We start from the raw sequence: 24,228 nt of genomic DNA, 5'->3' as shown, positions 1-24,228 counted from the left end.
TTGTTCAACACCCTATGGATAAAAAACAATGCCACAGGTAGCACATGAATGAAAGCCGTTAAACAGATGTGCATGTTAAAACACGCAGGAGTTTTACAAGAAACTAAACCGTTGATGAGCAAAAAGTGAGAGAATAAGAGTAAGAAATAAGCAAGTGAGAAACCATGCTACATGAATAGTCACATCGATATCCCTGCAACTTCTCAACCGTTACTACATTCACAATGTAGCAGAGACTTGCTTTTATTAAACAGTTTACTTAAATATCTTATTGAATAAATGTATGTGTTTAACCCTCTGGTAATGTTATTGTGTCGTCAAAATTGACCAATTTATTTTATTTCAATGAAATGATTGTATATGTTTTTTTAATTTAATATTTTGCATGTTAGGGGATTGTATGGTTCTAAATTATATTTATGCAGTAGTTATAATCCATTTATTCACTTATCGAGCATAGACCTGAAAATTAATTTCCAACTTAAACGGTTATATACATCTTGAATGCTTTGGAGCACAGACTTCAGTTTGGTCCCTTTTTAAAGTCGACACTTCACTTGCTGAAGTGAAAAAAGTTTAAAAAAGTGAATTTGAAAAATAAATTAATAAAACTTTATATTTCCTATGAAAAATGCCATTTTCAATTGTTACATGGAATTCATATTTTCCAAAACACGTTTTACTCAAATTGTGAGAAAATCAAAGCCATACATCTAAAAAAGTCAAAAACCAAGGGTTAAGTAAAGAGAGTGGAAAGTTTTTTTTTTTTTTACCCAGATTACAGCTTTTGGGATTCAAAGCAGCACAACTAGGCCAGCCTGCAAGTCGCTTGGGACAGAATGTGCTAAATTAATAATGTAGATGGCATTCTTTGGTCAACAAGCATCAGAGATATTTGCAATGAAACCAAAACATTCTCAACTTTTGGTAGCATGACAGAGCATCACTTTCACAAACCCTGGCATGCCTATAGTAGTGAAAGGTGTAGTGGTAAAGAAAAACAGTAAAGTCTTCCCTACAGAATTATATTTTTTAGCTTTCAGCACACAATACACTTCAGATGTGCCAAACCAAACAACCCAACCTCATGAAAGAAGATTCCACCAATTTTCTGTGAAACAAATAAAAAAAAGCACTCAAATTCAAATCAGGTCATCTCATTTATTTTTTCTTATGTACAAAAATGAGATCATATATAAACTTTACACAGTTCAAAAAAGCAAATAACCAAAAATTCGTTCTTCACATTTCTCTAGGACTCTGTACATTATGTACACATTCTTCTAGTCACATATCTTATGTTCATCAAGAGAGTTTCAGAAGTCAAAATAAATACATGACACTCCTCAGCACAGAGGATGAAAGTCACAAATATTTTTCTTTGCCAAACTGACATAACAGATCCTCATTCACTCAATTTCTGTGAAGCGTGCAAACATGGCTTTCCGGACTGCATCCTTGTATGTATCTGAGGCTGAGAGGCTGTAGCTGCTTCCTTTAGTTCCCAGACCGGCTCCCTTCGTCCTCAACTGAGCCTGCAGGCAGAGAACAGGGTTCAAAGTTAACCTCGTATGGAGCGCGAGTTGACAAAAATTCACGACAAAGGAAATGTTTTAATTAGTGCTTGCCAAATTTTAAAATGTTAGACCATGCATGCATGTTTTTCATAAACAATCATACAACACCTACATTCACAAATACATTCCTGCTCCATGACAGGTAGAATAATGAGTCGTACCTCAATAGGTGTTGTGATGCCCTGCTGGTTTCTACCCAGACCTTTGCCTTCCTTCCAGCCCATGGCCTGCAGCATCTTATTGCCGATATTATCGCTGTTCAATCCGTCCTTTGTGGGCTGTTCGTAATTTCTGCAAAATCAAATGGTGCAACATGCATCTTAATATTGATAATGCACTTGTATTGTCATAGTAAACACCTCACAAAACACATTGTGATCAAATTAAACACTTAAACTTACACTACAGGTGTTGGCTGGGTAAATTTCCTTTTCTTGGGTGCAGGGGGTTCAGGGATACCGTATTTCTCTCGTCTCTCAGCTGCCCTGTCTCTGTACTTCATCTGTTCAGAACAAGGTAAAAGGGACATGCGTGTCAGCAAATTCCAGGAAATACTCTTTAAAAGAAAGAAGTTTGGCGGCATGTATTTGTAATGAGGTTTCACACCTCTGTCTCTTTCCTCTCCAACTCTTCCAGTTCTGCTTCGCTCAGTTTGGATCTCCTGAGAACCTCCAAGTTTTGCTGGAAAACACAGAAATATGATTATATAAATACGGCAAAGTTGATTTTCATATTTCCAGAAGCGACGGAAAACGATTATAAAGACTCAAATGGCCCTGAGTAATTACCTTGTGCAGGTCTGAGAGCTGCTGATGGCGGATCAGACCTTCTTTATTGGGGAACTGCCTCCGGCACAGCAGGCACGCCATCTTCTTCCAGTCGGTCAACTTGTCCTCCCTGTCATCTCCCTCAATGCACTCCTCCGGCTCACTGTCGCCGCTGTACGCTGCCACCAGCCCCACCTGTGGCGCAGCAAAGGGAGGTGAACAAATAAGCTCATGCGACTTGATAATCTGACATGTTTTGTAGTGTTGTGGTGCATTTGGCACCTTTGATGAGGAGCTCTCTTCTTCTGTTGCTTTGGACGCCTCTGTTACAAGCCTCTCCAGTGCCCCTGCCTGCTAATGTGCAAAGAAAAACACCGTATGAATTATGACAAAACCACCACCATCACCATCATCATAATCATCAGAGAATGCAATGCATCTTCAACAATACCTTCTTCTCGAAGAGTGTGAAACCAGCATCAGCTGCCGCCGCCTCCTTCCTCTCCTCCTGACTGATGGGCTGGAAGCTGCCCTTGAAGTTTTCTTTCTGTTTGTTCAGACTCTTGGCCCAGCGCTCCATGTCCTTCGCAATCTGACACACAGAGATAGAGGGATTTTTAGCACTAGTGAAGGACTGAAATCAAACTAGATATTTCAAACATAATGCTGATGCAAAACTCGCCGGCATGTTGTTAGGGTGTCAAATAGTTGCTAGGACATTTGCTAAAATGATGGTATTCTGAGTGGGTTCGCAAACTTTTATTACCTGCTGAGCCGTTTTGCTCTTAGGCTTCTCTTTCTTCTCTTTGCCCTCTTTCTGAGGAGTGGAGGCAGCGTTCTGAGCTGCATTGTTGGCGTCCACCGCCGGCACGTAGGCCTGCTTCTCCCCGTCCCAGTACAGATACTGCTGAGTCTGGGAGTTGTAATAGTACTACAGACAGAAACAACGTTTAGAACCCTCTACAAGTTTTCAAATGAAATATAGCATTATCTTGCCAAAAAAAAGCATGGGACACATACATGCGTGTTGGCGTCATAGTACAGGCCAGTGCTGGGGTCGTAATAATACCCAGACGACTCATCGTACTGATATGATGAAGTGTCTGGGACAGCTAGAGGACATGGGAAAATGGCAGAAGAATCAGAAACGACCTGTAGCATCATGTCTGTCTTATTGGATGGTGTGAATTTAATGATCTGATCTTACTGGCTTGGTTTTCCTGAGAGGTAGCGGTTGCTGTGCTGGTTGCTGAGACTGCTGGGGTGGAAATGGTGGAAGTGGCTGTGATTGGTTGGGCTTTGCCATCAATCTGTAACATCTGACAAGAAAATGACATTAGAACGATCATTACACTAGGACAGTGGTTCTCCACCTTTTTTAATCCGAGGCCCCCATTGTCCAAGACAACATTTGAAGGATCCCAGCGATATTTCTGGTAATTTTGCTGCAATGACAAAGCTGCTTGTTCTCAAATTATTTTTATTTATACAAACTAGGAATGACAACACATTAAAACAATTAAATAAATTATAAAATTACAGATTACATTTAATTACGCGCATTAATGGCCAGTTTCACAGGCAAGGCCCAGACTAAAATGCATGTTTGAGATGTTTTAACTGAAAGCAACCTGCATTGATCTTAAAATATGTCAGTGACATTGTTTTGTCTCAAGATGCACACCAGCAATGTTTTTTTAAGCACATTTATAAAAGCTGATTAAATGTCCTAATTGACCTAATAAAATAATTATAAATTATTTAATTTAATTATAGAAGTTTCAATAACAATGGTTTTTCTAGTGGTTCGTGATTACTTGGGTTTTTTACAAATATTTCTCACAAATAGGAATTTCAACCCAATAAAATATCTTTCAGGTTGACATACCTAGAAATGTATTCTCATTATAATTTTTTTTTCCATGTCTAGAAATCACACTTTAAAATTCCCTCATATATCCAGGTTGATAAACTTGATACTTAAAATTGCCAGTTGTTGAGGGACTGCATTCAAAAAATAAGTAAATAGAAATGATTGAAAGTTACAGATTTATTTTTGCTATTTAAACTTATTTCAAAGCTTGTTTCGTCTTATTTGAAATAATTTTAATTGATTTTGCAGCCCCCTTTGGAAGGGCTGCTAGTGGGTCCGGGCTGCCTGCCTGGCTGATATATATAAAAAACAATAAATAGCAAATTCGTAGCATAAATCTTTTTCTTTTTTTAAAAGTTACCTGAGAAGTAGGTTGATAGACCTGCGCAGTCTGAGAGATCACCACTCCAGTAGCAGCAGGAAGCACCTTCACACCTGGAGCCGCTGTAAATCAAAACACGTCACAGGTTTTCACGTTGTAAACAGCAAGCACCACTAATCCTTTCACTTTTTATACAAAAGATCATGTTGATCTGGGAAAATGTCGACCTCTAACCACCCATTATGATTCTCAAATTAAACTGGATACAGACAAAGCCAAGCAAACGTTACCTCCAAGTATGCCATTTGCCTGGGAAGGGTCCACAGCTCCAGCCTGCTGCTGATAGTACGCCTGGTACTCCTAAACACAACAACCCATCTTAGCTCGGTACTTCAATGTAAAAATGATTCACATAAATGGTGTACTGCACAGATGGTGCAGTCAGCTGACCTGTGAATAGGATACATATCCCTCCTGTAGGTAGCTGTATTCTGATGTCGGCTCCACACTCTGCTGAGGCTGTAAAGAGAAATGTAGTCAATTAAATCAGTCATGCATTCATAATTCTGCTTTAACATTGAGGCATGGTTACTATAGAGTTGTTCATACCTGACTAGAGGACCATTGAGCAGCTGCAATGGCTGTGCTGGCGACCGAAAAGGCACTAACACGGTTCCCATCTGGTAATAACAGATCCCTGAGGAGGGGAAAAAAGGCTTTTTAGTGAACTGAATTATTAATCAAGCTTCTGAGCAAGACAACTAGAGATAACAGCATGAGGATATGAGTGAGAGGTACGTACTTTCGAGCGCTCTTGGCATAGTCGACTCCAATGGTCTTCCCATCCAGCTTGAGAGGGGGCTGTAAGCCTTGTAGGATGGTTAGGAGCTGTGATGCTTCCTGCAAAACCACAAACATCATCAGAATGTGCTAAAATCATGCAAAAGTACTTAGAGCTTTTAGCACTGCAAAACACTGGTTTCACTTAAAGGAACAAAGACTATTTGATCTTTAGAACAAAAGAGATTTGTATAGACTAAAGAAGGGAGAAAATAGGTACCAAAGGAGAGGCAAGTTGGACGAAGGCAAACCCTCTGTTCTGGCCCGTCTGTTTGTCCTTAATGAGGCGGATGTTGCCAGGCGAGAGGTTGGCGAAAGGGGCGAGTGCCGACAGTATGGCTTCAACAGTGGACTGAGGGGCGATGTTCCTTAGGATGATTGCTGTCAAAACATGCAAACATGTCGATGTGAATGCAAAAAAAAGTACTGTACATCACACTGGTGGTTATACCAGTATCAACCCACATTGCTATTTAAATGTCAGTCTAGAAATTGGGCAATTTTGGCGGCCGATGATATGTAATTGATATTTATTACGCATCCCTAACTCAATGGAAATGTCCTTACTATCGCCATAATAATCTCCACTGGGTTGGGTGTCTGTGGTTCCTGTGGTGCTGCTGGACTCAGAATCTGAAAATAAACAAAGAACAAAAGCACATTGAGTTTCTTTAAACATAGTAGTCTGATTCAAACCACATCACTGCCCCATAAAAAGCTTTGGGCACATCATGAATCAATCCCTACAGTCCTACAGTGACAAAGTTATCAGCCAAAATGAGTATTTTGTTTTTAAATGATTAGCATTGATGAGGCAGATACTGTAAACGATAATATAAGGGGTTATTGTGTTTTATTTTTTGATGCCTGATTTGACTAACAAGACAACTCTGAAAAGGAGCCATAATATCAGGTACTAGCTATAAAAAATAAAAATAAAAAGCAAACACCACAATTATGAGAGAGATATAAATACTCATCACTATCATGTTTTAGTTAAGAAAACTGTAGATGACAACAACTCCACATACATCTTAGTTAAAAAAAAAACAAACAAACAAAAAAAAAAACACATGACAGTGTTTGACTGGACCATCCGGATGGGTGCAGACAGCGGTTTCCTTCTCCGGGATCTACTTACCCACTTTAGCTGCGCCACACCTGAAGCACTTCAGCCTTCTCCGGAAATTGTACAGGCCACACTGCAAGCAACCGGTCATATTGTTTTAATTGACACTTCTGCTATGGGGCATCAGGTAACAAGCACACTACAGTGGCTTGAACACTTACCGTGGTGGACACCATTTAAGATCTTAGCTTGAGTCACTTATTTTCTACAATATTCATCATTTATTTTAATGCCTGCATCGAAAAAAAATCTTCATAGGAAAAAGAAATATATAATATACAATAACTTTATCTTATATATACACACACTACCGTTCAAAAGTTAGGGGTCAATAAGATTTCTTAATGTTTTAGAAAAACATGTCTCATGCTCACTGGGGCTGCATTTAAAAAATAAAAATAAATAAAAAACAGAAAAAAACTATACTATATATAATATACTATTATACTAATATACTAATATATATATATATATATATATATATATATATATATATATATATTAGTATAAACAGTAATTGTGAAATTTAAAATGTTTTTCTATTTTAATATATACAATTTTTTATATATATTAATATAGAAAATTATTTCTGTGATGGCAAAGCTGAAGACTTCAGTGTCACATGATCCTTCAGAAATCATTCTAATATGCTGATTTGCTGCTGATGTTTTTATTGTAGTTTATGTATTTGAAACATGAATCTTTTGTAACATTATAAATGTCTTTACTGTCACTTTTGATGAATTCAATGCATCTCTGATAAAAAAGTAGTTTAAAAAACAGCAAACATCTGAACGATAGTGTAAAGAAATATATATCCTTTATACCGTTTAAAATTTTTTTAACATCCAATGAAATTCCAACCATGAAATTGAGACCATTACAATATCATCATCATGAAACAGCTATTTTAACTTTAGGCCGGCTACACACTGGCTGCGTGGCGTGAGCATGTCAGCTGAGTGGCGAGTCCGTTTTTATTTCGGCTCCCATGTTAACAGGTTAGAGCTTGCACACCGCCTGCGACACACGCACGTCTCAGGCGCGGCTTGAGCCACACCAAAAACGTGCATGCTAGTAACAGAACCGACGCCTATTTTTCACGCGACACGCAAGCGTTGGAAGCGTTTCCAGGAAAAATAGAATGGGAAAAGATGTTTATATGTCATTTTGACACGAATACATATTAATAAATGACATTTTGATGTTTGAAAGTCTCTAGGTTTTGACAAATGCAGATAATAATAAATAATTATCGATTTTCAAATATTGCACCTGTCAATGCAGAACTAAATATTCTGTAGCCTGTTTTGCCGTCAACACTGCCGACGTTGTCTTTGCTGTATCAGTAGGCTATATATTTATGTTTAACATGAAGTATAAGCCTTCCACAACTCTCTCCGCGTCAGACACGTTTCTGGTGTGCAAAGACATAGAAAACGCCACGAAGCCACCATGCAGCTGACACACAACAGAAACGCCACGCAGCCAGTGTGTAGCCGGCCTTAGTTTTGGGAAGCCCATGTAACTTACTGAGTTGCAGAGCCAGTCCTCAAACTTGTGCCGGTTGTTGCTGTAGTGCACGGCAACACTCTTGCCTTGAACGGTCAGCAGTTTCTGGAAAAGGAAGAAAGGGTTTGGTTATTTCCTCTCTTGCGAAGGCTTGATCTCAGCCCAAGAACAACCACATTAGCCACGAGGGTTTAGGGTGAGGATCGCCCGGGAGGGTTTAATGTGTAAGATGGTGTGTGTTTGGGACCCGAGTGTCCGGATGGGGCCGGAACAGAGTGTAAAAAAAGGCACTCCTTTCTTAAACGGGATGGGGGGGGGGACTTTCTAGACGAGGCATTTACTTTCTCTGCACAAAAGAGCTAATTACTATTAAAAACTGCCGAGATACTTTAATGCTGAGGTCCATGAAATGGGATGTTAAATATAGCACCACACTTCACTTCTACTTCTAGACTTGAACAACTTCACACAAAAAAATATCAACTATGAAAAACACATTTTTCAATGCACTGAAAATTTTTAGCTTAAAACCCATTTGAGTCAATCAAGTCACATCTGAACTGTATTATTTATCGCTTTCCCTCTTAAAAATCAGTACTTTTTTTCTGTCTTTTTTTACCCGTGCTAACAGAGTTCTGGTAAAAAGTTAATAACATGACTTAGGAGAAAAGCCAGTGTTTCCATCAAATGGCTCTTCTATGTTTTGGTCACACCTTGCCTTCAAAAACAAGAGCTCTGGTCCTTTTCTGTCCATATAGTCTGCTGGGGCAGCAACCTTGCTTTTTTCCCTCAGTTTGTCTTTTTGTAATCAAATTGCATTATTCCCCAGGGCAAAAGCTAGACTTGGTGATTAGGAAGCAACCTGATTGGTCTCCATCCATCGGGTAGCAGCTTGCAAGTGATAAAACTCCACGAAGGCGAAACCTCGGCTTATACCTAGAGAGGCATTCAGATATACAGACGGGAGGCGTGTTAGTTTAAATGGTTCAGTTGTACAACATTCAAACTCTGTCACAAACTGCTTCGTGACCCCCTTGACCCAGAGAGGCCAAAGAGATGTAGGGGGGTTGCCTGGAAACTTTTACCATAGCAACAGCACCTTATAATATTCTAGCTGTCGGACTAACGATGATAAAGTAGGTTGAATCAATAATCAAAAGCAAACAGTCATAAACATAGAATCTTAAAATAATCTTTATGAGACAGATGCTGCCATCAGATAAACTTGGACGATCTTTTATATGCGTGTACCTACTTAAACAAGATAAAGATACATGACTGCTTCTACGTTCATGTAACTTAAATTGGCACAAATAAAACTCTGCCAATTTTGCGCCACACAAAAACTTACCTCCAAACATGTATCTAATGTGCAACAAATTTCTTAACTCAGTAGCCTGAAGGGTAAACCTGGTCAGATAACTTGTTGCTATGGCAAAAGGCGTTTGAGCGGAAGCAGGTTGGCCCAGCGGACACAGGTTTGTTTGAGAGGGGAAGGATCCGCGGTACATCAGTCTCACCTGTTCTCTTTTTCATCAGCCTCACGTCCATCGGCTTTGGCCCCTCCAGCTGGTCAATGGCTGCTCGAATCTGTGGATTACAAGGCGAAGTCAGATAAAGTTTGTTCAACCCCAAGCCAATTTCATTTAGATTTTCACAGTGAAGTCCTGGATAAAAAAAAAAAAAAAAATAGTTAAAACTAAAAACTTTAAAGATGCATTTCTAATAACAAACTAATTGTTATATTTAAAAAGACTGGTTAGAATTTACTTTACTTAATTTGAGTTTTATTCTTCTTTCATACATTTATTAAATCTATTATTTATTAGAGCTGCATGATTAATCGTTAAAAGTTTGCCAATGATTCAAACACCCATTCGATCTTATTCATAAATGAGAATTCACCTGTGTCTATTAAACCTTGGACAAGCACAATCACAGCGAACATACAGATCTGTGTTGGCGCTGTCGCTGAACCAGAGAGAGCAGTTGTCATGTATTGGTATAAAACAGCTCCACAAACTCTGTTACAATAATTCAAGTGCTTAGTAACCTTTCGGTCATTTCACAGTTACAAACAATACTACATGTCTCGGCATAATCTATGCTTGAGTTTAAGATTGCACTGTCGGCAAACTTCGTGTTCCCCACAGTTCTGGAGTAGCGACTGCAACACAAGTCGTCTTCATGGAGTTTGTCTCCTTACAGTACCTAAACCAGCTGAATTCTCGCAGCCAGTCTTCCCGAAAATGATGGGTTCGGGCCTTTTTCGCCACACAAACCTCTGACTCTGAATCATCATCTGACTGTGACACTGTAGACTCTGGCACTGGCACACTAGCCGCAGGTCGGAAGAACGAGTCAATAGTTTGCTTGCTCATTGCTCAGACGCACATAGCAGGTTGTGACATTTGTCTCCGTCTCCTTCCCATAGACGTTTACGCGCACTAGATTATTTCTAGGACCCTCCCCCTCCACACATTAGACACTTATGGCTCGTTTCCACTGAGCGGTACGGTACGGAACGCATTTATTTGCGTTTCCACTATCAAAAGTTGTGAATGGTACCAAAATGCCGAACCGTACCGTACCACTTTTTAGGTACCCTTCCATTGGGGTACCTAGCACAGTGGTACGGTACTAAAAGGTGGAGCTAGACTCACTGCAGGACGTTGATTGGTTGACAGAGAATCGTCACTTGCACGTGCTACAAGGGGAATGACAACATAAGAAGCGCCATTTTTTAATATAGAGTTTAATATAATACTACTGTTACTGTGTCACGAAATGTAATTTTAAGAGTTTTTCAGGCGAGAATGTAGTAGTTAAAAGCTCAAATCTGTGGTTTATTTATAAAGATGATTTTTTTTTTTTCCCCGGTTGTGATCCATGGGATCAGCGGGCGCTCGGCGCTCATGTTTCCCGGCTGGATGAGCCTTTCCTCGGCTAGTTCTTCTGACGTTCGCCGCTGACTCCGACGGTAGTGGTTAAACATGAGATATAATTCGTCTTGTGTAGACCTAACGGGCGATCTTTGGTCTCGTGAATATATAATTCGTTCCCTGTCAATCGTTTTGGCTGAGGGCTAAGTTTAGTTTCATATTATAGGCTATTTGTATTTAACTTTACTGTTGTAATGTTAGACTAGAGCGCTGCATTTGGATATTTGACAATTGTTTGCTTTATTTCTTATTGTATAGCTTCTTGTACCTTTTACTTAAACTTTTATATTGGCTATTATTGATAAAACTGAAATTTTACAAAAAGAAATGGTTTCTTGTCGTTTTTTTATTACAAGATTATCACTGATGTTTATTGCAACATTTGTCTGGAATATGTTTAATTGTTTTTATTTAAACGAAAAGAGGTAACGGTTGTGTTTTAAATTTCGTTTTGTTATAAATAGAATAACGTATAACGTGCAGTGAATAATCAATATGCCTTGCGCATGAACCACATTTGTGTCCCTATAATGTTTAATTTATTTAAATGAAAACGAAAAGAGGCAGAGTGGTGTTTTATAACATATTTCGTTTTATTGTTGCTTAATGTACATACAGAGTAACAGAGATAACCGGAGTAGCAGAGCGAGCTGAGTGACGCTTTTAAGAACGCGCTGTACCATTTTGCATGTAGGAATCGCACATGGCAAGTACAAACTTTGCGTACTTGATATTGAGAAAAGCCTAATGTCGGCGCTTGTCTTCTTGTGACAAACATGTCTAGGAGCAAGAACAAGATCTGCTGTATGTCATCCATTGTAGTTTACTATGTTCTTCTTCGCGCGAAAATGACGTTGATCGAAACACCACGCCTATCAAGTAAGGGTACTGTTGGCAGTGGAAACGCTAGCCAGATCATGGTTAACAGACCTGAACCGTACCGTACTGTCCCGTACCGTACCGCTCAGTGGAAACGAGCCATTACAGTGGCCATTCCCTATTCTCATCACACTCATTGACCTGCCACACATACCAGATTCATTGACGCGCCCCTTCCAGGTTTAACGTATGTATGTGTGTATATATATATATATATATATATATATATATATATATATATATATATATATATATATATATATATATATATATATATATATATATATATATATATATATATTAGGGGTGGGCGGTACACCGGTGTCATAGTCATCACCGGTGTGACATTGCGCCACGACATGGATTTTCTAATACCGTCAATACCGTAATAAATCAATTATGTTCCTTGAACGGCTGCATTTACATTAGGGCTGTAGTCAACCAAAGAAATGCTTAGTCGACCAAAGTCCTGTCCTGCACAACGATTAGTCGACTAAAAAAAATAAAAATAAAAAAGACGCGATGTTTTGCATTTTGATTGAACAATTATTAAACAATTGTCAGAGCATTTATAAAACAACAACGAAAAAACGTTTTTGTTTTATTGACACCTGGGATCCCCCGCAAAACGGTTCTCATTCGCGCTTGAATAAGGCCGGCGACACACTGGCTGCTGGCGTGAGAGTCTCAGCTGCGTTGGGTGTCTGTTTTTATTTCGGCTCCCATGTTAAAAGGTTGGAGTTTGCACACTGCCTGCGTGAGACACGCGTCTCAGGCGCGGCTCGAGCCACGCGGAAAACGCGTGCATGCTAGAAATAGAACCGACGCCTGAGTGTTCCTGCAACAAGAGTGTTCTCTGGCTAGAGCGCAGAACAGCGGAGTTTGTATGAACCGAAGTGCATGCCTGAGCTTGTATTGCTGCTGTTGCTTTGACATTGTGGAAAATAGAATAAACAAAATGTATTAGACTTTTTACCCGTTATTATCAATCTAAATTAATCTCGTTTTTAATTTAGGCAAACTTAATTTCGTTTTTTCTTTATTTAAATTTCGTTTTTCTTTATTTAAATTTTGTTTTTTCTTTATTTAAATTTCGTTTTTCTTTATTTAAATTCCGTTTTTCTTTATTTAAATTTCATTTTTTCTGTATTTAAATTTCGTTTTTTTCTTTATTTAAATTTCGTTTTTCTTTATTTAAATTTAGTTTTTCTTTATTTAAATTTCATTTTTTCTGTATTTAAATTTCGTTTTTTTCTTTATTTAAATTTCGTTTTTCTTTATTTAAATTTCGTTTTTCTTTATTTAAATCTACCCTTTACTGTGTCAGTAATTTGTTAGTCAGAAAAATATTAGACTACCTTAAAAGTATTGCTTAATTAACAGACTGTGTGCGTTTTATATCACTAGTGCAGTGTCCGTTCTCGGAGAATATAGCCGCCCTGCTCGCGTGAGGTGCGCCGCTTCCCGCTCGCGCTGTTCTGTAGTTTACTATTAATTCTGAACGTGTCGCGTCTCGCGTGTCTGTCTATATTGCACCAAATGCAACACTGCACTCCCTTGTGAAGTCGATTGGATGAACGGTTCTCGAAATAATCAAAATGCAAACGGACAGACAGACACATAGAGATTACTACCTATATTCCTTACTGAGCACGAAGCAGCAGTGCAGCCAGCCACAGGTGCGGTTCCCGAGTGTTCTACGTGGTGCGCTAAACTGTGGCGCTGTTACAAAATAGCCTAAATTAAAGCATTTAAAGTTGTGGATAAAACATAGGCTAATTATATTTAGAATACAGTAATATATAACTGCTTATAAAGGAATAAATATCAAGGAGTAAATCAATGAAAATTTCTTTATTGGTGAAAAAAAAAAGTTATACCGTGATATTATACCGTCACCGTTCAAAAGATGAAAAATACCGTGATATTAATTTTAGGTCATATCGCCCACCCCTAATATATATATATATATATATATATATATATATATATATATATATATATATATATATATAAAAAAATAATAATAATAATAATAATAATAATTCAGGCGCACACTCTCAAATTTTGGTTGCAAAATGCAACCATTTGGTCCCAGTCTGGAGCCCTGTCACTAGCAGGAGGCAACAAGGGATTGTTAAAAAAAATTATTTGTCATTGGCCCTGTCCCAAATGGCAGTCTAAATACTCTCGGTCTTCCTACGAGTCCACAAGTTAGTGACCTAACACCGCTTTGACAGTCGGGAAGAAGTCTGCTGAGGAGCTCGCTTCAGTGCAAAGGTGCACATTGAAGGCACAGATTGACAGCAAAAGGGGCGCTCGCAAGCAACCTTCTGAAACCTAAAATGACAAATGGGACATCCTGGTCTTGTGGACTTAATGGACACACGGTAGCCAATGCAAGTCCACAAGACCGCAAGTGCATATGAAGTGTGCCTTTTGGGACAGGGCCATTGAATCATTCATTCAAGAGATTCATTCAAAAACAGATTCATCCAGTAATGAATGAGCAAGTCACTGAATCATTCATTCAAACAGTTTTTTTAAAACACCTAATAAAAGTTTTAAACTGACTAAACATTTTTCCAGAACTTCTAGTAAATTACATTTTATTTTGCTTGTCTATTCAGAAATCTTGATCTCTATTTTAAACAAAACGTGATTCTCAATTGATCATCCAGCTTTATCACTGCAGACATGTCCATGATAAGCTTTTATTAGTTCAGGGCCTGGAATATTTAATAATAACAACAAAATAAAATGTAATAAATATTCTAGGCCCTGATTTAAAAAAATCTTATCACAGAAATGTATGAATATACTTAATAGTAATGACAAAAAAATTTTTTTTTAAATATTGGCTATATTCAATACAAATTTTCCATTATACGATTGTATTAATTACGGCTTTTTTAAAGAATTTATTTCAATGGAAACTTCATAAGACCCTGTTTTCTGACCGTTTGGGGAAAAAAGACAAAGGACTTACATCTGCCTCTGTGGTGTTCATGGGCAGACCCCGGAGCATGATGGTCTTGCTCTCCTTCTCGTCAGCTGGGTCTCCTCTGTAATCATGCTCAGAGTAATCACCATCCGAGTGGTGTCCGTCATCAGACCCGTCGCTGCTGCGCCGTTTCCTTCCTCTCTGTAACACGGATGAGAATTAGTAAAGTGAGCATCATTCTATATCAAAACATCAAATAAGCATTCATAATGGCAAGTCCTCACCTCAGGACTGTCCCTGCTCCAATATCGATCACCTCTGTCACCACGTTCACCATCGTAACGGTCACTACTACGACGATCATCACTCCAGCGATGAGAGTCGTATCCGCGATCGTCTCGATCTCGACGGTCCCTGCGGTCGTCGTCGCGAGACTGTTCAGAGCCGTACCTGCCACTGCGTTCTGTACGGCTAACCCTAGAGTTACAACAAGAGATTATGATATTATGACGTTCAATTTAAGTTGTGAGTAGGGATGTGTCCGAAGCCGAATACTATGTTTGGAAAGGAAATGACGCATTCTACGGAGCCCCTAAAGGGACATGTTGAAGAAAGAAAGAAAAAAATAATACAACTCCTGGCAAATAAAAAAAAAGTCACAGTTTGGATTTAAATGGGCAAATGCTTAAGAGTCTATGATTTGGATCATTATTGCAGTGATTATTATGTTTATAGTTTGTTATATGTTTGGCAACAGTTCTTCTAACCCTAATTGATGCAGTGTGTAGCTTTTAATTTCTTAACCATGTAGGAAGACTCATCATGGCCATATTCCAGGTTGACATTGTCAAGATGCATCAGGCTCAAATTGTGAAAGAATGGTCGAGGAGGAGCATGAAGAATTGTCAATAGAAGATCTTGACCAAAAATGTATGCCCCTCATGATGGAAATATCATCACGACATTTATTTCCATCGAAAGGTGCATAAATGTTTGGTCAAGATCTTGTATTGACAATGCAAGAGTCCAGCACTCTGTAAAGCCTCCTCCAGCACATCCCAGACTTTCAATAAATTTAAGGTCTGGACTCAAGAGGTGTCAATTCATGTGTGAAAATGATTCTTCATGCTCCCTCACAACCATTCTTTCACAGTTTGAGCCTGATGAATCTGGGCATTGTCATCTTGGAATATGGCCATGATGTATCTTCCTACATGGTTGTTCAAGAAATGAACAGCTACACACTCCATCAATTAGGGTTAAAAGAACTGTTGCCAAACATATAACATGGTAGAAACATGGTAATCATTGCAATAATGATCCAATCATATACTCTTAAGTGTTTGCCTACTCAAATCCAAACAGCGACTTTTTTGCTAGCCGCGAAGTGTATATTTCGCTTTCATTTCTATAGTCGAGTAATTATATTATAATTTGAGGGCATCATGGAGCCGCTATCAATATAGGGGTATTGAAATTGATTTTGAATGCAGGCTCACTTTTTACTTTCCAATTCGCAATCACGCATACTTTGAATATAGGGAGTAATGGTACTGACCACATATTTTACAAGATAATATGCGTCAATGATGCTTAGGTTCTGTTGCGCACCAAATCCTCCAACATGGTCCTGTCAGTCATCTCTCCTTACTATCTTTATACAAGTAAAATCTGATGTAATGTAACCGACTACCGCAGCAAGCCTAACCATGTCCCTTCCTGGGTTTCGTAGGATGCGTTTTTCATTTTTCGAGCCTTTCCAGATGCGGATTTGGGCTTCGGGCACATCCCTAGTTGTGAGAATATTTACCTCATCAAGTCATAAAACACTGACCGTTTATCTGCGCCCATCTTCGTTTCTCAATACAAGGCCTGTTAAAAACGTACAGAACAAATTGTTATAGTGTTGCACATAATAAACACAAATTATATGAAATGACAAAGCCTTGTGTTAGAACCACAAACGTATAGACACTGTTTTCTATTGTAGATGTACCATGGTATTCTTAGTACCATGTAAATTACATAACAGTTACCATAATATTCCCATTTGATAAGATCACAGCACTTGTTGTTATAAGTAAAACACTACGATACTTTCATATATATAAATAGATAGAGAGAGAGAGAGAGAGAGAGAACTGAATGCAATTTTTGAATAACTCGGTATTTACATGGCAATTCAATGTACTTAAAAGAATACCATAGTAAATGCCCGTAAAACACGGTATTACCAATATATGTTGAAAACACATGCTATTTCAATGGTACATAACATGGCTAAAAAGCCTGTGGTAGTAGTTTTTGTTCGTGTGGTCTTAATTTGCGTTATGTGAGAAGTTCAGTAACGTTAAGCTACAGGAAGGCACATCAAAATGGAGACTGTGTCGTCGTGTTGTCGTTGAAAAAGGCGCAAAGAACGCCACGAAACAACGAAAACTTACCAAATATATTTCAACGAAACACTGAAGTGAAATATTTCTCAAATATTGAGAAGTGCAATGACTGCCAACAGATCACCTCTCTCCCAAAGATCACACTCTTGGTCAGATCATTCGATGTCATCTGCAGCTAAAATGGTCTACAAGGTTCTCCTTCCCAGAATGCATTTAGATGGGATGGTGACGTGTTGTTGTTGCTGTTGCATGATGGGAAATGTAGTTTCTTTCAGCCGTTTTGGTAGATCGCTCCTCCTCTAATGCCCATCTGTGACATTTGATCAAAAGTTAACAAACTACTTGACTGAGAACCTAGAGGTTGGCCCAAGACAAATTTCCCTATGTGGGATAATAAAGTTTTACCTTACCTAACCTTACCTTACCTTACCTTACCTTACCTTACCTTACCTTACCTTACCTTACCTTATCTTACCTTACCTTAAGTACATCATTTATTATATAGGCTATAATATATAGGCTATATATTTTTTTCGTTTTTGTTGTGATGTAGCTTAGGCCTATGCAACGCTGGTTGTTATATCCAGATTGTTTAAATACGGACATACTCGATCAGAAGATTAGCTATTTGACTAGTCTAGAAGTATATAAATTATTATTTATAATAGAATTTATTCTTCTCGTTTTTGCTGTTAGTTTTTGCATATATTTTTTGATAACAAAATTATTTAAATACAATATTTTTTGGACATCCTCCTCTAACGTTCTGTGAACTCTTTGGCTAACTGAAAATAGAAGATGTTTTATGGTGCTTTTTGCACAACAACAAGCCTAACAAAAATATGTTTTATTACGAATATATGTATATTTATTAAGAATATTATTAATAATGTGCTTTAAGATAATTCAATCATTTTCTTAATTTATAGCATAAAAAAAAATATTTAGATTAGGCTACTATTTTTGTCCATGTAAAGGGAATTGCGCAATTATGCTTCCTACGCAAATCTGCTCAGACAAACTGCCAAAGAAGAAAAAACACCTGAAGTGTGAGGTGTGGTTTCTCTGGAAATATTGAGGAAGTTTCTGAAGTCCGATTCAATTTAACGAATCGATTCGTTTGAACTCCCCAAGAAAACATTTCGCTAATTATTTTGAATCTTTATTCAAAAGTTTTCTTTATTCAAAACATCTTAGTGTTACATAAATTATGCTGTATACCACTATGTTTTCGATTAGATTATATCCAGATCGCATCGAATGCTGTGTAGGCCTAGGTGTAGGCTGTGAAGTTTGTTTCACGTCTCTGCAGTCGAATACGCTGGGCGAATCGGTTCGTATGAATCATTGAAAACAAGCGATTCTTTTGCCAAGGCGACAACTATTGGAGAGTCTGGTGTACTTCGTACATTACGACTGATAATACGCTTCACTAGAATTAAGGGTTGGACACTCGAGTACAGAGACAACACTCTTCATGCACTTATTAAAGGAAGCAGACACTTGAAACTGCCAAGAGGGAACATAGTGACATTCTGTTACATAACGCTCTCAATACAAAAATCTTTACACACAGATTCATCAGTCCGCTGATGATGAGGAGAATGATGGTCAAAAGAGAATGACAGGTGAGTAAAACTCCAGTCACAGCCTCATACGAGTCATATTGAGTTTTACATTTTAATGTCAGTGGATGTATTCTATATAGATAGTTCTGAAATTAATTTATAATGGTATTTATTTACAGGATAGGCTACCAATAATGCCATATTATTTATTTGTACCTTTTTGAAATTGTAAATAATCCAAGAATATGTCGAAAAACTTTATTTTGGACTTGCACTATGGTAGTACCATGATATTCTTGGAACTACCTTCAAGTAGCCAAACATAAATACTATTTAAGTACCATGGTATATTAAAGTATCGTCTACCATCTCTGTACCATTGTATCCTCTTCACATTACCTTTTTTTGTAAGGAATTACCATGGTATGTATAAAATATGATAATACCTTTGGTACTTTTAGTAAGACTTGTGGGCAAACTTGTTCCATGAGTTATTCCAGTTTAAATCAGCTTTAGTGTATGAGTCCATTTACTTTGACAATACCAGACCAGAACATTGGATTAATGAGCATATTAATAATTAACAATGCCTTTCTTTATGCAGATAAACGGTTCATGTTTTGTTTTGCAGGTGTCTATGAATATAGCTGTCATTTGAATATTGTTAGTGTGCAACAGTTTTCATTTCACCCACCGAATAATCTTTTGCATATGTTTTGCATGAACTATGGATGGGAGAACTGGAAACAACAGACCTCTTGATAAAATAACGATATTTGGGTAGTTGAAAAATAATAAGGACATGACATTACAATAACATTACATAACATTCAATATTTATTTCTTCATTCAAATGTATTCAAATATAATTTTTAAAAAATAATATATTAATATAAATTATTATTAAATATAAAACTGCATGCATAAAAATTATACAAGACTAGAAAAGTTTTGTTTAAAATAGTTTTAGATAAAATAAAGCATATTATACTTTGCATTTTAAGAAACACAACCCTGCTGTCTGTATCAAACCTCCATGGCAATATAAATTTTTAACCTGGAAAACCGAGGGGAGTTTTTAAACCTGTGTTTTTCCTGGTTTAGTAAGCTATTGTTGAATGTCTTTTTGGTGCGGCCTCACTCTCATACATTCAGAGTAAAATCGCAAGCACATGCAAAGAGTTTTTATTAAAATTTGCTACAACAGCTGAAGTTGAATGACCTGCAAATTTGCATAGCCAAAAGATGCTTGACCAGTGCAGATTGACTTCTTGGCTCGATAGTTTGTTGATGTAGTTTTTAACAATTTATCATTATCATTATTATTTGTTCTTTTAACTATAGTAAAAATAGAAGCAAGCATAATTTTGCATGCTTAAAGCCTATATCTAACTAATTCTCTTTTTGTCTCCAGCTACCACGTTTACTCCACTTCAGCTCAACACCACCCAAGAATATGTATGCGTCAACCAGACACGTAGGGGCAGCGATGACTTCAAATATATGGCATACACTATCACGTACAGTGTTGTATTCCCTATTGGATTCATCAGCAACTTTGTGGCTTTGATTGTGTTCCTGCGTTTCACCCCTAAGAAGTCTGCCAACACGGTTTTTATGACCAACTTGGCCATTTCAGATGCTAGCTTCTCCTTGACTTTGCCCTTCCGCCTGGTCTACTACTTCAGGGGCGGTCATTGGGACTTCCCAGACTGGTTTTGCCGCTGGTGTGTATTTTCCTTTTACGTGAACCTGTACACAAGCGTATTGTTCCTTACTGGCCTTAGTGTACTACGGTACTTCGCCGTGCTTCACCCCATTCGCCACAAGACCCTGGCCACGGTGCGGCGAGCCAGTCTATCATGCTTTGCGATCTGGATATTTGTGGCCTTCTTGTCAACGCCGTTCCTCATGTCAGGAACTTTAAAACGGGAGGATAAGATTATCTGCTTTGAACCCGGGAACATCACGTCATGGAAGCGCATATTTATCTTGAACTATGTGGGGGTTTCGCTTGGATTTGTCATTCCGTTTATTATAATACTGGTCTGCTACGGCTGCATCTTCTACAAACTCGTCAAAGGGCGGAAAATCGGGGCTCAAAAGCGGATCACCCGCCGACGCTCTGTGTATTTGATCGTGGTTGTCCTGAGCACGTTCCTGCTGTGTTTCCTACCATATCACGTCATTCGCACGGTCCATCTTCATGCCATTATTTCGAGCCAGGACTGCCAGGTCAGAGAGTACCTCCTGAAAGTTCTGGTCATCTCGCTGTGCATGGCGGCATCCAACAGTTGCTTCAATCCCTTGTTGTACTACTTCGCTGGAGAGACCTTCCGCAAGTCAGTCCGTAAAGCGTCAGGTCGAACGCAAAGTTCGATCAATCACAGTGGTTTCTACCCATCTATTCGACGCCGGAGCCAATCCGAAACCTGTCAGAGGACAAGATCCCAAAGCTTCACTGCCGTACGCAAAGACTGTCTGCCATGTTCCTTAGACAAGTCCTGTCAGGTCATGAGCAAAAAGAAGCCTAAAGTCTGCGTGCCTGAAAAGCAAAGCAAATCTCCTGACTCTGCAAAAAGCATTGATGACTGACAAAGGAAAGTCTATAATGATTTGCAGTAGTAAAGAACAGAGGAAGAAATCGGAGTGTGAAGAATAGATGTCTCTATTGTTGTCATGAATAAGCAAACTCAATGCATTTCTTTTTTTTCCTTTCACTTCTCAACCGTGAGACTAAAATGTTTAAAGATGTTGGGCATTAGATAAGTCTAGGTGAATCTCACACAACCTCAAAAATGGCTCTTTTTTTATTTATTTTTTTACTGTTTATGCATTTGGCAGATGCTTTTATCCCAAGCATCTTACATCAAATTCAAGGAATGCATGTTCTTGTTCGACTCACCCAGGCACACTCTTAAAAATAAAGGCCACAGAAGGGGGTTTTCATAGCAGTGCCATTTTGGTCTTCAAAGAACCTGTGTAAAGAACATTTTAATAATCTGAAGAATCATTTCCACTCTAAATAATCCAATGGAAAGGTTCCAAAGGTTCTAACACGGAACCAATGATGCCTGTGTTAGCAAACAGAGCGGTTGCAATCACATCGAACACTGAAGCAGTAAAAAAAACAGGTGTTAAGAGCATGATGAAAACAACAGAACTGCTACGTACTAAAAACAGCACCAACTCCCCTTCATAAAAAATGTAGGCTGGAGTTTTACTGCACTCAAGCAGCGCTAACAAGAACCTTGTTCATCTCTCGCTAAACTCAATCTGACCATTAGCTGTCCCTTCTACTAGTGACAGCAGCCTTACATGCATATTTATCCTGCTCTTACTTAATTGGAACATACCATTTTCAATATAATTAACCCGTCACCATATATTTGAATAAATACATAAAATGATGATTAAAGGGATAGATCACCCAAAAATTTTAATTAAGTCATTTACTCACCCTCACGTTGTTCCAAACCTGTATGAATTTCTTTCATTGGACCCCATTGACTTCCATAGTATTTTCTTCCTCATACTAGTATGGAAGTCAATGAGGACCATTAACTGTTTGGGTACCAACATTCTTTAAATGATCTTACTTTGTGTTCAGCAGAAGAAAGAAATTCATACATTTCTCAACTATCCCTATACTATCCCACAAGTTAAAACAAATATCAATAAATGAGACAGATAAAACACATCTGTACACACAATTCCATAAATGGCTAATATGAACTTAAAGGTGCGCATTAAAAATGACCTCGCCCATTAAAACATGGAAATAAACATATTTATACATACAATACACAGTAATGGAAGACTGCGGTCTCTACATCTTAATGGCAGTGAAGAACTTGTATTTGTATAATCGGTTCCATCACAAACCAGTAAAGTCTGTTTGAGAAGATATTTGATAGTTAAGTACATTTCATTGTTACAAGAGGACATTGTGTAAGGCACAGAAATAATTTTTCCCCTCAGGAAGAAAAATCACAAATGATTTATCTTCAGTATCTTCATTTTATCTCCAAATGAGATTAAATTAAGACTTTGAATCACCTTCTTATCAAATAGATAGACGCCTCTACTAGAAATCTACCGACTCAAAATCTGTTCAGATTCAAAAATCTGCAATCAAACGTCAGAAATCTTAATTAGCTCAAACATTTCCCATCATATTCTTCCAACTTAAGACTAAATTCCCCAATCTATGGTGTTTTTTTTTTTTTTTTACTGAATCTAAATCTAAACTTTTTACCCAATCTAAATTTCACTTTTTATTAACGCCGACTCCTAAGCTAGGAAAGATAAACATTTGAGCCAAAAAGTTGCCGTTTTAGTCAAGATTCCTTGTTGTGTTTTCTGCTGATTGCAGTATTTGAAACCTTTATCAGCATATCAGAAATTCTTAATTGTATCATTAGATTATATAAGTTCCGAAAAAGACAATTTTCAAACTTCAAAGACTTCAAACAATCAAACTCCATTTGAGAGGAATTTCAGCAGAACATTTGTTGGCTCGCCGTAACTGTAGTCAGTCAATATGACTGAAGATGGGAAGAGCGTGTGATTTATACTTTATTTAAAGTTGGATTTCTTCTAAATAACCACATAATAAGTTAATCAGTCTTTTAGCATACATTATTTATCTCATAGGCACATTTGAAGAAATTATATCATTGTTGATCTGTAAACAACATTTTGTATTTATTTTCCTGTTGCTCTAGGCCAGTATTATCAGAGCCACCTCAGTGCTTTCATGAAGTTTTACCACTATACTTTTGTATGTTACCACATTTTCAATGTCTTATTTCTTTTTACTATTATTATTATTACTACTATAGTATTTTTATATTCTCTTCACTGTTTGTTTAATTTCTATTTGGAAAACTGCTTGTAAAAATCTCTTTGTAAAGCACTATGTGCAAGAAGGTCATTTATGAAATCCGTTTCAATAAAGTCAAAAAGCTAAATTATTGGTCTTGTTTTACTAAGTAACTAAAACAACTGGTTAGCAGTGCTCAAAAACTGGTATACTACTTATTGGTGCATATACTGGGTAATTGCTACACTATATAAAAAATTAAAAAGTTAAAGAAAACTTGCTGCCTTAAATTTTTAAGTACAATCAGCTTGGATGTTTAAGTCATTTCAACATCTCAACTTAGTTTGATGAGTTAAAGCAATGTAAAAACATGTTGTCATAACTTATTGATCATATTTTTTTTTACGGTGTAGGCCTACATTTATATATATATATATATATATATATATATATATATATATATATATATATATATATATATATATATATATATATATATATATATAAATCTGTACACTATTACTTAGCATGTTTTTCTTCAGTTCATTAACTCGTCTGAATCTCTGTTCGACAACCATTCACAATACTACCGTTATAAAGGAAGTAGCCTAATTGCTAAACTGAAGCATCTTCCAAACACATGGTTCGGCCCAC

General features: G+C 37.6%; 2 protein-coding genes across 4 annotated transcripts; one reads left to right on the top strand and one right to left on the bottom strand.

The window, feature by feature from the left end:
* Positions 1 to 1,147: 1,147 nt before the first annotated feature.
* Positions 1,148 to 17,394, bottom strand: rbm5 (RNA binding motif protein 5). 3 transcript variants are annotated; one of them, XM_084128698.1, is made up of 25 exons: positions 17,230 to 17,394; positions 16,596 to 16,657; positions 15,070 to 15,262; positions 14,831 to 14,986; positions 9,541 to 9,610; positions 8,883 to 8,956; positions 8,042 to 8,125; positions 6,521 to 6,581; positions 5,947 to 6,012; positions 5,600 to 5,760; positions 5,342 to 5,439; positions 5,149 to 5,236; positions 4,990 to 5,058; positions 4,830 to 4,899; positions 4,579 to 4,661; positions 3,552 to 3,663; positions 3,365 to 3,456; positions 3,111 to 3,275; positions 2,796 to 2,936; positions 2,627 to 2,698; positions 2,366 to 2,539; positions 2,184 to 2,258; positions 1,979 to 2,079; positions 1,739 to 1,868; positions 1,148 to 1,535 (listed from the first exon to the last, which is right to left on the bottom strand). In XM_084128698.1, exons 2-25 carry the CDS (start codon positions 16,634 to 16,636, stop codon positions 1,410 to 1,412), a joined length of 2,502 nt encoding a protein of 833 aa, XP_083984824.1. In that variant the 5' UTR covers positions 16,637 to 16,657; positions 17,230 to 17,394; the 3' UTR covers positions 1,148 to 1,409. The 3 variants fall into 3 exon arrangements, with proteins under 3 accessions (XP_083984824.1, XP_083984825.1, XP_083984826.1); XM_084128699.1 differs by having other exon boundaries at positions 2,627 to 2,695; XM_084128700.1 differs by having other exon boundaries at positions 16,620 to 16,657.
* Positions 17,395 to 18,629: 1,235 nt separating this feature from the next.
* Positions 18,630 to 23,719, top strand: cysltr3 (cysteinyl leukotriene receptor 3). Its single transcript, XM_084129750.1, has 2 exons — positions 18,630 to 18,809; positions 20,164 to 23,719. Exons 1-2 carry the CDS (start codon positions 18,803 to 18,805, stop codon positions 21,342 to 21,344), a joined length of 1,188 nt encoding a protein of 395 aa, XP_083985876.1. The 5' UTR covers positions 18,630 to 18,802; the 3' UTR covers positions 21,345 to 23,719.
* Positions 23,720 to 24,228: the final 509 nt, after the last annotated feature.

This window comes from Abramis brama (genome assembly GCF_963993115.1).
Source record: "Abramis brama genome assembly, chromosome: 11".
Classification (NCBI taxonomy): Eukaryota; Metazoa; Chordata; class Actinopteri; order Cypriniformes; family Leuciscidae; genus Abramis; species Abramis brama.
Note: the sequence above shows the minus strand (reverse complement) of the source record. Positions and strands in the feature narration are given on the sequence as shown.